The sequence below is a fragment of the Staurois parvus genome, unplaced genomic scaffold (genome assembly GCF_062004578.1).
Source record: "Staurois parvus isolate SC_StPar_1 unplaced genomic scaffold, SC_StPar_1.0 ptg000120l, whole genome shotgun sequence".
NCBI lineage: Eukaryota > Metazoa > Chordata > Amphibia > Anura > Ranidae > Staurois > Staurois parvus.
In genome coordinates, this window is record NW_028317916.1 from 3,461,536 (window position 1) to 3,474,153 (window position 12,618).

At 40.8% G+C, this 12,618-nt stretch overlaps 1 protein-coding gene across 4 annotated transcripts in view; it reads right to left on the reverse strand.

Annotated features, from left to right (window-relative positions):
• The window catches only part of ANKRD26 (ankyrin repeat domain 26), a 124,650-nt gene that overhangs the window by 53,989 nt on the left and 58,043 nt on the right, over positions 1-12,618 (reverse strand). For 3 of the 4 annotated variants that reach the window (XM_089672102.1, XM_089672103.1, XM_089672100.1), the window contains 6 exons: positions 10,405-10,501; positions 9,123-9,160; positions 8,962-9,043; positions 8,825-8,869; positions 5,879-6,148; positions 4,839-4,885 (listed from right to left, as the gene is read on the reverse strand). In XM_089672102.1, coding sequence (XP_089528228.1) covers positions 4,839-4,885; positions 5,879-6,148; positions 8,825-8,869; positions 8,962-9,043; positions 9,123-9,160; positions 10,405-10,501 — 579 coding nt within the window. Of the gene's footprint in view, positions 1-4,838; positions 4,886-5,878; positions 6,149-8,824; positions 8,870-8,961; positions 9,044-9,122; positions 9,161-9,360; positions 9,442-10,404; positions 10,502-12,618 lie in introns of all 4 variants that reach the window. The other variant, XM_089672104.1, reaches the window with a different exon arrangement.

Sequence of the window (12,618 nt, forward strand, 5' to 3'; positions counted from 1 at the left end):
CCTGTATGTATACATGTGTGCATTTGAGAAACATCTCCACTTGAGTTTTATTATTGCTGTCAGGAAGCATTTAAAGGGATTTAAACACCTGCCGAATATTGCCTGTCAAACCCAAATGTGACATGAAACAATGCAATAGTTTTTCTCAAATGTGAGTGTGCACCAACACATTCAGTTACATTTGCAAGCTTAAACAATGTATCTAATAGGTGTTTTAAAGGCTTCCCAAATGGCTCAAATTAACTCACAAGTGGACAGACCAAGGAGGAGCCTCAACCTCAATGCTGATGCTCCCTTCACTGTCAGCTTACTAAATCTGAAAATATACAGGATTGGAAACATTACAAATAGCAATGAAGCCTGATTGGCTCATAATGCATAATTCCAGATTCCTCCTGTAAAACTAGACAGATTTCATGAACTGATACTAGAGTAAAATACGTTTGACAAAAACATTTTAAAAACATACATGGATTAAAGTGTGTTTATTTTTTCATTTGTCTGGAGTGTTCACTAATCATCAATAGGGTGGGATAAGACAACCCGGTCATCTTTATGTACTGGATGACTATTGTAATTCAACATGAAATCCTTTTCTTGGAGTCTATTAAGGGACACAAAAATGCAGATACTATTTGGGTTATATGCTAACCCCAGGCACGATAATCCCTCCTCTACCCAGCATGCCGCAGTTTGCAGCACCCTTAGAGCCTCTGCAGGCCATATACACTGAATTGGCCAAAAAGTCTTCTGGTCATACAAAAAAGGAATGTGCACTGGTCTTGTGCAAAATCTTTAATAAGACTTTATTGATGAAGACGTCTCTTACTCAGAAAGGTGCTTGCAAAAAAAACAAAAAAACAAACACATACAAATTTGAGTGTGGAATCCATGAGGTATAAATTCCTGACTGTGCTGACCTGCAAAACTGCTTCCAGCTGGCCAGGTCAGTACGCCATACTGACTTGGTATTCCTCTTTTTGTTATAAGCTCATGGTCACTTCATTGACCATGAACCTATAGCCATGAACCTATGCTGAACAAACCAACAGCTGTGATCAGTGGCTGAAAATCCACTGATTAAAGATATTTACCTAAAATGTGAGCCCACCCCAACACTGCTGCTGCTTTGCCCTGCGTCTCCAATGCAGCTGCTGGCTTCTTCTCCTCTCCTCTCCCTCCAGATTTCGGTGCTGTAGGGGAGCCACAGGGGATTTAACTCTGTAAATAGATCCCCCCAGCTGCTCTGATCCCCCTTCCCCCCGTATTGGCTTCACCCTCATTCATCCCCTGGTGCTTCTCCTTGCAGCGCTGCTTACTGGCTTCTCTCCTCCCCCTCCTGCTGGCTTCAGGTACAGCAGGGGAGCCTCAGGAGACATAAAATGTGCCAAAAATATTCCCACCATGGTTCTCCAATCTGAAGTGAGGGTGGGATGCTGGTAAGTATGTCATATTTACCAACCCCTTCCTGAGTGAACACAGTGAGATCAGTACAGATCATACCTATATTCATTCATCACTGAATCATAGTAAATTTTTAGTTTAGTGTAAATTTTAGTGTATTTTTATTGAAAATGGTGATTTGATAAACATTTGTGCAAATATTGCAGGGCCTAAAAAATCAGTAGCAAATTGGCCCAAATGAACTATGTCCCTAACTTGTGAGGCAGCAGGATGTGCTGCATAAACTGTATGTGGCTGAATCTACAAACAGCACTGCGTTCTGAGTGCGAGCCAAGACCTTCCTGTCTCATACCTGGAACACAACTCTGTCTGAGCACAGCTCAGCCATTCATAGAAAGCGATGTATTCTATCAATGAACACAAAGCTTCCTCCGATTGGCTTAGTCAGAAAGGTGGACTGATAATGTCACAATCTCTGACTCATCCAATCAGGGGAGGCTTTGTATCCATTGATAAAATACATTGTTCTCTATGAAAGGCTGAGTGCTGCTCAGACAAACAATATTGTGTTCCTGGTTTGAGACAGGAATGTCTTGGCTCACAGTCGGAATACAGTGCTGTATTCTGTATGTAGACTCAGCTACATACAGTTTATACAGCACATCCAGCAAACTATGTAAAGTGTAACAAGAGCTGGAGCTCAGCTTTAAAGCGGCTCTTCATCCTCAATCAGTTGCTACCTCCCCTCCACTCCTCCTATGTGCAAATCGGGCTTTTGTTTTTCGTTTACATTTTTTTAGTGAGAACCCGCTTGCATAGTCCTTCGTTAAAAAAAAAAGGAGGGGGTGGGTTCAGATGGCATATTATTGGGAAGCCATCAGCTGAACACGGAAGAGATGGCAGCTTACCGATGACATCACAGAGAGATGGTGGCTCAGGACCGAGGGAAAGGTAGAAAAGCGGGTCTCAACAGTGCAGGACCCACAACCAGGTTAGCGGATGTCTTAGTAGGCGTCTCTTTTCATCTGTGTTATTTGAAGAATTTCCAGTCTTGAACGTCATTGTTTACCTGCAGTCCTATTGAATTATGTGAACAAACTCTGGACAATTGTCCACCAGTAGGATTGTATCCTTTAAAGCTGAACTCTAGGACCAGCCAACATTGTCTAAGTAAAAGAGTCATGTGCATTCTTCCTTAAATCTTGGTGTGCTTTGTGCTCTTCTAAATCCGTGCAGTAATCCAGTGTGAAACTTTGCATCTGTGCAGGGGCTTCCTGTAGTAAAGACCGGTCACTGTTGCGCTCTCTTCTTGTGCAAGGAGGCTGGTCTTGTCTCCACTCCCTTCTGTAGTTTTCTGCAGGCAGCCTGAAGTGGGTGGGGCCTGCTGGACCCCCCACAGCTCTGCTTTCTGTACAGGTGATGTGCAGCACAGTGATGTGGCCACTGCTACTATTACAAAGCAATAACTGGTTTTGCAAAGGCATTTGGATTTATATATTTTGTGACTACTAAGGCATGCATTTAAATAAACGTTTTTGTGCCCAGAGTTCAGCTTTAACACTTGAGCTAGCAGGAGAGCGAGCATGGGGCATATGCACAAAACACTCTACCCAGTGGATGATGTCAGCATTCAGTCTCTTATCGCTAACCCTTTTCTAACCCTTAAAACTAGTGGTAGAAGGAAATGTGAAAGGTGCTCAGTGATGAAAATAATGAGGTAGCTCCCAGTGCTCAGCCTGAACAGCATACTCAACAGAGTGAGTCTGTAAATGGATAAGGTCACCCATATTCAGGGTGTAACATGTTATAAAAACACCGGCCCCTGCTCCCGCCAATCCCCTGCTTTGACAGCTAGCGGGGGATCTCCCTGCCCCCAATTTTTTTTAAAAAGTGGCCCTGCAGGGCTCTGACCACGTTACTCCACTGTTTATGAGAAGCTACAAGTCCTGACAGCCTCAGCGGCTGTCAGGTTGTAGTTCTCAATAAAATTAATTGAATTTTCCGGTCAGTATATCTGCTTGTTCGTACATCACGTACGGGCAAGCAGATATACTGACAGATCTGCAGGAGCCTGATCTCCAGGCTCCAGCAGCAAAAAATAATAAAAGCACATTTTTTTTTTACCTGCAAAATGTGCATTTATTATTTTTTATCAAAAGGTGAATTTATCCTTAAAAGAAGGGGCAAGCACTGGGGCAATGCCTTGGTGATATTCCAGACTTGTCATGCACATCCAAACCAGTGGGTACAAGTATGGCACTCCAAAGTTACTGAAGTAAAGGCAATCTGGACAGCTGCCATGTAGACAGCTGAATACATAATGTAACAAGGAATCTTAAACTGAAGTCAATAGAAAAAAAAAAAGTAAAAGAAAATAGGCTAGCAAAATTTGGTTACATTTTTCTCAGCAGAGGTGAAGAAAGGTTGTGCCCATCCTCCTAGGACACGAGCAAAACCTAAGACAAACCGAGTAGAGGAAGAGTTATCCAGGGCTGGCCTGCAGCTGTTTGCCAGTGTTCAGTTCTTCAGTAGGCAGCAGTATAACCTGATAGCATGTAAATTCCTGTGCCCCTCAATGGACGAGAAAGTAATATTGTTGAAAATCACAGTTGACTGTTATGAACAATAACAGGAAACCAAATAAGCAATAAATGCTCTTTCACACAGGTGGCCAAAGGGCGGGATAAACAGGCAATTGATCTAAGTTTTTACTGCCCACCTACAGGCAAACATAGCAGCCGGAGGGGGATTTTACACATGGTGTGTCCATGATGCTTTTCTTCATGGCCACAGCAAATTTAACTTGGCATGCTAAATTTGTAAGACAGCACCATCTGATAAACTCACCACTGAAGTCAATCAGGCTGCACTGCAACCATGAGCCAAACCCTTGGCTTGTGGTGTAATGTTTAAATACAAAATCCCTGTTTGGTTGAAAAAAACAAACAAACAAAAAACACAGTCAAAATAAAACGCATTAAGGAGGTGGCAGGACCACCCTCTGAACCTCTGGAAGATGGTGCTCTGCTGCCCTCTAAAAAGTGACCCATCGCAGACTGCTTTTCAAAGAGCAGTAGAAAATGTTGCCTATGTGAAAGAGGCTTAAATTGGACAAATGTAAAAAGTGTCTAAAATAACTTAATGAATGGATCTATAATGGCATTCTGACTGTACCAATCAGACATTTTCCAGATTAATTACCAGTACATTTGAAAACGTCCATATCAGTATGTCCAATCTGCAGCTAATCATACAAAAGGTGTTGGACTGGGACAAGCATGTCAAAAGAATCAGATTCTCCCTAATCTGCTTTCATCCATGGATATCCACAGACTTGTTAGCTTTTTTTCTAGTATCTGGTAACACGGCACATATGTTGTGCCTGAGAACATACAGACCTCTACAAGGTTCCTGGTGCGATAATTATAACTTACCTTTAGGCAATTCTGATCCTTTATTATTGTTTTTCCATTTGGTAAACCTAAAACAATAAAATCATAGTGTTTGATGGATTTCTAAAAAATTATTTTCAAAATAAATGAATTTAGACGCATTTCCAAATCATATATTGCTTGCAAAGTTTCAAATGTAGTTAAAAAATAATGTATTATAAAATACAGTATAACTGTATCCAATGCCTGTTTTGCCTGTTACACACCATCAAAAGTTAATACTACACAACATTAAAGCTGCTTTTCATGTTTACTTTCACTTTAAATAGTTTATTCGGCCAAGCTGGTCCAAACTAACCATTTCCTTCACTAAGTGCTGTCCTGTCTCTCCGCATGGTGTAAACTGTATGTACACTACACTTCCCGTTTCACACCCAGAACAATGCAGAGTCAGTTTGATTGGGTCTCAACCAATCATAGGCAGCTTTGTATTCTTTGAACGAATACAAAGCTTCCTCTGATTAGCTGAGTCAGATGGGTGGGCTGATGACATCACACTCTGCAACTTAGCCAATCAGAGGAAGCTTTGTATTTATTCATGGAATACAAAGCTGCCTATGAATGGCTGAATGCTGCTTGGACTGACTGCATTGTTTCCAGGTGCGAGACAGGAAGTCTCTGCCTCACTGCCAGAACACAGCATTGTGTACTATAAGTAGCTGAAGCTACATGCAATAAACACAGTACTTACGAGACACTGCTGCGCTTAGTTAAAAGATATAGTTCATTTGGACCAGCTTAGCTCACATAAACTCTTTACACTGAAAGCAAACATGGAAATCAACTGTAATGTTCACAGTTTATATAATTAAAAAAAAAAACCCACAAGAATCTATCTTTTACAGAAAACAGTTGTTGGACTACAAGAAAATCTTGGGAAACCTAGAATTCCCCTTCAACTTGAAATTACAACACGTATTAATAATAACCAAAAAATTGATTTTAACATTTATTTACTACAGAACTACAATTATAGCTTTAAACTTCAAACAAATAATATGAATTGAAAATAATTAAGTTACCATTTTCCTTAACCCTCAAATTTTGTGAAATGTCCTTGGATATGCTCTGTGTGCTGTCTTTTTTCAGATGCGCATGGTCTTCATTGTCATCTTCTTGTACTGAACTTAATGCCACGGACAGGGAAGCTGCTGTGCCTTTTGCTGAAGCACCATCAAGCACTGTTTGTGGAGGTGTACTTTCTATTAGCTTATGATGAGATTGAGCCACACCTCTCGGAGTGTGAGAGGAGTATTTAAGTGAATGACTTGTAGAGTCCCAATCAGAAGCATCTACAAAAAACAGAATGGTAAGCACATCTTCCAAAAGCTTCAAGAGTTACATTCAAAGTAAACATTATCTGGTCTAAAAAGTGTCTATGGCAGCCTTTCTCAACCTTTTTAACACAGAGGAACCCATGAAATAACTTTCCAGTCTTAGGGAACCCCTACTACAAATTACTATGTCTACAACTCATGATGGATTAATGTGATAGTTTGTGGGAAGAATGCTGCTTACATTTGTGGTAATTGGAATGAATTAGCCCCTTACAAATACCTAAAAAGATCAATGGTGTCAGTGGGAACTTATCTGAGAGGCAGAAAATACTGTTTGCTCAAGGAACCCCTAGCAAACCTCTGGAGGAACCCTAGGGTTCAATGGAACCCTTGTTGAGAAACCCTGGTCTATAGTAACAAAGCACTAAAAAGATAAGATGCCCTATGCTTCCTACATAAAGCCATTTTAATATTTACATTGATTCTTGTGTACATACAACCTTGACATCTCTTTAAGAAATTAAGTCCAAACCCCCTACCATTTAGCTGTTGAATAGCATACAGCAATGTTTTTCAACCTTTTTTGTGCAAATGCACACTTTTTTCATGAAAAAATCACGAGGCACACCACCATTAGAAAATGTTAAAAAAATTTACCTCTGTGCCTATATTGACTATATATAAAGTAATTCTCTTGAATAGGAATCAAACACAAAGAAATTATTTTAAAATTACTTTATTATGAAATAATAAAGTATTTTATAATTGGACCCGGGGGCCGGACCAAGAGTAGATGAATGATGTGTATGTGTCATCCATAGTAAGTATAGTAATATTCCCCCATAGTAAGCATAGTAATTAATCCCCCATATAGTAATTCATCCCCCATAGTAATTCATCCCCCATAGTAATTCATCCCCCATATAGTAATTCATCCCCCATAGTAATTCATCCCCCATATAGTAATTCATCCCCCATAGTAATTAATCCCCCATATAGTAATTCATCCCCCATAGCAATTCATCCCCCATATAGTAATTCATCCCCCATAGTAATTCATCCCCCATATAGTAACTCATCCCCCATAGTAATTCATCCACCATAGTAATTAATCCCCCATATTAAGTCCTCAAGCCCCCCGTGTCAATTCACTTACCTTTGCTCCGCGCGTTCCTCTTGCCGTTCCGGTGTAGCATGAAAATCTGTCTCCTATGAGGATCTGTCCCCCTCGACGTATCTGCGCATGTGCCAGTTTCAGGCATTAGCAGCCGATCGGCGATCTCCGGCACATGCGCAGATACGTCGAGGGGGACAGATCATCCTGACAGTATCACGCTCCGCGGGCCGGATTATAAGGTCCGCCGGGCCGTATACGGCCCGCGGGCCGTAGTTTGCCCATTGCTGTTCTAATGATTGGTCTATTTGTGAGCCGAGGCCACATGTTACGGATGAAATTGCAATTTTTCCCAAGGCACACCAGACAATATCTCACGGCACACTAGTGTGCCGCGGCACAGTGGTTGAAAAACGCTGGCATACAGTAAGCAAGCAGTAGAGTCTCTAGCTATTGTATGTCGAATGAAAGAGAACAAAGCCTAATACGGGGAGCGCATGGTGCCTAATCTCATTTTGGAGAAAAATTAAGCTCTAGGTTCCAAGGGGCTCCATGGGGATTATCTGAAGTAAGGTTCTTTTTAAAGGTTTAAAATGTCAATACACTATGATATAATGGCTACACTTCACAACTCAAACCTCTACAGCCTTGTTCATAGGGGCACTAAGCTCCATTCACATCTTTGTGTGCATGCATGCATATACTTGAGGGTGTAGAGGCAAGTTATGTTAAGGTAGCCCATCCAGGGGAGCCCAAGTGCAAAATGCATGAAAAAGTGGACATACTTTTATTTATTTGACAACCTAGTGACCTTAATACACAGAGCATTCCCATCTTTGCATTGTGGTGCAAGTATGCTTAGGTCTACTGTACATGTGCATTGGGTAGCTATTCGCAACATATAGCATAAATTCACCCTAAAACTGTGAGCTTGGCTACCATTTTTAGAGCCTTTCAAACAATTTCCAATTACTGTACAGAAAACAGATTACTAAGCCAGATTATAGTGTCCAGTTTCAGGTAGCATGCATCACTAAATCCAAAAAGGTTATACTAATATATGAGCAAGGGGAGAGCAGAGATACTTCACCCTTAAGATACTGCCACCTAAGGTACCCAGTACTAGATTTAAGCAGGCCATAGACAATGGGATTTTCTTTTCTGCAACCAGGGGTTGCAGGAAATAAAATCGCTCGATCTCATGCATCAATACAGTCACTGGGCGGGGAGCTGTCCTTGCTGCCAGAATACTGTGAATATTGCTAGCGGCTTTAGCCTCTGGCAATAATCACATGAAAAATCCGATAGGCTGGTTGTACCCAATTTGTACAAAAATTGAACTGGGTACAGTCATCCAGCCAGAAGATGAACCGGCCGAGATTAAAATCATCTCTTTATAGTGTTGGGTAGAATTTGCCCACAACAGATGCACAACAGATGAATGAGAAAGTTATCAGATCTGTAGCACAGCAAGGAGATGTACATTTATGCCTTTCCAGCTGGTTGTAAACACCATTAAGGTGAAACCCACCAGGAGCCAATTTTATACATACACTGACATTACAGAAGAACATTACCTTCAATATCATCAGCATCATCTAGACCCAAATCTGCCATGAGATCTATGATAGAAAAAAATATTTTTAAATATATACACACACACACACCTGGATGATTAATCAACTGTGTTAAAAAAAAATGGAACACAAAATACCTGATTTACTGTTTCTTTCATTTATTTTTGACACCGAGTTAGTGGAGGAGCCATTATTAATTTGCAAATCTGTTTTCTGTGGCTTAATAAATGGAAAACAATATTATGATCATAATATGTTAATAACATTTTATTAAAAGTATAAAAAAAAACAGCAGTACCTTGTTAGCTTCCAGAGCTGTACTTTTCTCTGAAACTTCTAGGGAAAGGAATATAAACTGGATTTCAGTTCATCCAATCTGTAGTCAGCTTTCATGCAAAAGTCATGCTCTGTGCTCACATTAGTACACAGTAGAATTTTTCAGACTGCAGTGCCAGAGAATTAGTATAGCAGAAATATGGAGGCTGTTACTTCTGCCATGCATCCACAGGATTGTCTTTTTAAATTCATAATCATACCGCTCCGTCTATAGAGCCAGTCCTCATCCTGCATCTTACAACTTCTTGATCGTTTAAGAAAACAAGGACGGTAATACATATCTAATGAGGGAACCAGAATTTTAGAACTTACGTATGCAGGTAAAAGAACAAAAAGCAGGGCTAAATCAAAACAAAAGTGTAAAGAGCAGCAAATCAGATCAGATGGTTGCCCTGAAATAAAATAAATGATTGAACTGTAATTTTTCACCTGCTTCTGAAAATACTAATTGCTCGGCTCTCATGCTGATCCGCACAACTGAATATCCTGTAAGTCCCTAACCAGAAACAATTATGCAAGCAAGTAAAGCCAAACTTGGTTAACATACCTGCTGTGGGTCAGTGACTCAGAAAACTGCTGAAGTTGGAGAGACAGTATGAGAGCAAACAAAATGGCAATTTCAGAAGGATTCAAACTATTGTTTACTGGCTTACGACAACACACACAATACTGTACAAACAGTGTCTGTATGTACGTATGTACACATGTATGTATACATACCTACACTTGCAATTGATATGCTCTCTCATACACAGCCACCTTATACCAATTTAAAAATGTTGCATATTCCTGTGAGAAGCCATTCTACTCGTTTTCTTTATAAGCCAGCTATAAGAGAAATATTGAGAGCTTCTATTGCTGAGCTCCTTCAAGTAAAACTAATTTCCAGATTTTTAGGCAGATAAAATATTTAATACTTTGTATCATTGACCCTGAACAAGTATATGGAGACTAGAAAGGCTGAAGTCTCTATGTGCATGCTTCTTCAGGGTCAGTTACTCACTGCACTGAAACAGGAGTGACAAGAATGACAGCCAAACTGCAAGCATTTTCAGGAGAGGTCATGTTTGATAGCCTTCATGGTCTTCTCATGCTCCCTCTACTGGATGCATTAACAGCTGGTATATATAACTGGAACAAACTCAGTGAAATGTGACTTGTTGCAAAGGAAAAAATTTGATTTATTAAAATTAAGGTTTTCAATGACTGAAATCATAATCTACAAGAAGATAGGCAACACTTACCTTCATGGGATTCCTCTGAAATACACTGCATATGGACTGGAGCAGCAGGTGTAGGTATGTCACTGGTAGACTGCTTTCTAGGGCTGTCTGAGGCAGACTGAAAAAAAGGACAACATATACAGGTATTTTAAAACAGAAAGATTATACCTCATAATTAAAAATTGACACTAAACTACAGTGAAGGAATTAAGTATTTGATCCCCTGCTGATTTTGAATGTTTGCCCACTCACAAAGAAATGATCAGTCTAAAAAACGAATGGTAGGTATATTGTAACATTGAGAGACAGACTAGCAACACAAAATTCAAAATAAATGCATGTCTAACAAATGATGCACTGATGTGCATGTTCATGAGGGAAATAAGTATTTGATCCCCTATCATTCAGCAGGATTTCTGGCCACCAGGTATCTTTCATACAGGTAACAAGCTGAGATTAGAAGCAGTCTCTTAAAGGGACTGCTGCAAATCTCATTGTTACCTGTATAAAAGGACACCTGTCCACAGGAGCAATCAAACAAACAATCAGATTCCAAACTCTCCACCATGGCAAAGACCAAAGAGCTGTTCAAGGATGTCAGGGACAAGATTGTAGACCTACACAAGGCTGGACTGGGCTACCAACCTATCACCAAGCAGCTTGGTGAGAAGGTGACAACAGTTGGTGCAATCATTCGCAAATGGGAGAAACACAAAACAACTGTCAGTCTCCCTAGGTTTGGTGCAACATGCAAGATCTCACCTTGTGGAGTGTCAATGATCATGAGAACAGTGAGGAATCATCCCAGAACTACACGTGAGGATCTTGTCAATGATGTCCAGGCAGCTGGGACCACAGTCACCATGAAAACAATTGGTAACACACTACGCCGACAAGGATTGAAATCCTGCAGTGCCCGCAAGGTCCCTCTGCTCAAGAGAGCACATGTCCAGACCTGTCTGAAGTATGCCACTGAACATCTGAATGATGCAGAGGAGGACTGGTTGAAAGTGTTGTGGTCAGATGAGACAAAAATCGAGCTTTCTGGCATCAACTCAACTCACCATGTTTGGAGGAGGAGGAATGCTGCCTATGACCTTAAGAACACCATCCCAACTGTCAAACATGGTGGTGGAAACATTCTGCTTTGGGGGTGTTTTTCTGCTAAGGGGACAGGACAACTGCACCGCATCAAAGGGACGATGGACGGGGCAATGTACCGTCAAATCTTGAGTGAGAACCTTCTTCCCTAAGCCAGAGCATTGAAAATGGGGCGTGGATGGGTATTCCAGCATGACAAGGACCCAAAACACACGGCCAAGGCAACAAAGGAGTGGCTCAAGAAGAAGCACATTAAGGTCCTGGAGTGGCCTAGCCAGTCTCCAGACCTTAATCCGATTGAAAATCTGTGGAGAGAACTGAAAGTTCGAGTTACCAAATGTCAGCCACCAGACCTTAATGACTTGGAGAGGATCTGCCAAGAGGAGTGGGCCAAAATCCCTCCTGAGATGTGTGTAAACCTGGTGGCCAACTACAGGAAACGCCTGACCTCTGTGATTGCCAACCAAGTACTAAGTCATGTTTTGTGAAGGGGATCAAATACTTATTTCCCTCATGAACATGCAAATCAGTGCATAATTTGTTAGACATGCATTTCTTTTGAATTTTTTGTTGTTATTCTGTCTCTCTGTTACAATACACCTACCATTCGATTTTTAGACTGATCATTTCTTTGTGAGTGGGCAAACATTCAAAATCAGCAGGGGATCAAATACTTATTTCCTTCACTGTATATCCTTATTCTCCAAAATAATCCATACACATTGACTACTTAATGGCTGTGCAACCTACTTTTTATTAAATCTTTTTTACTGTGTGTTTCTGCCTCCTTGTAACATCCTCTGTGAGCTCCTGAACCGCTCATTTTACCCCCCCAATTCTATTGGTTTGGAAAGAGCAATGCATGTTAGTTGTGGTTATGTGCAGTTCTCTATACACACTACAAATCCCATAGTCCACACTCCATACCCTAGTCAACATTGGAAGGAAGCAAGAGAGGGTGGCTACATTCCTTACAGTGAGACCATGCCTGTAGCCACCCTCAAACAGGAAGTCAGGTCAAAGCAGCAAAAAGAACAAAAAAAAAAGGACTTTGAAGGAGGGTGAGAGCAAAAGGAAAAAGACTATTTGAGTTAGGAATACATACTTAACCTCTTCATGCTGCCCGTACGCATA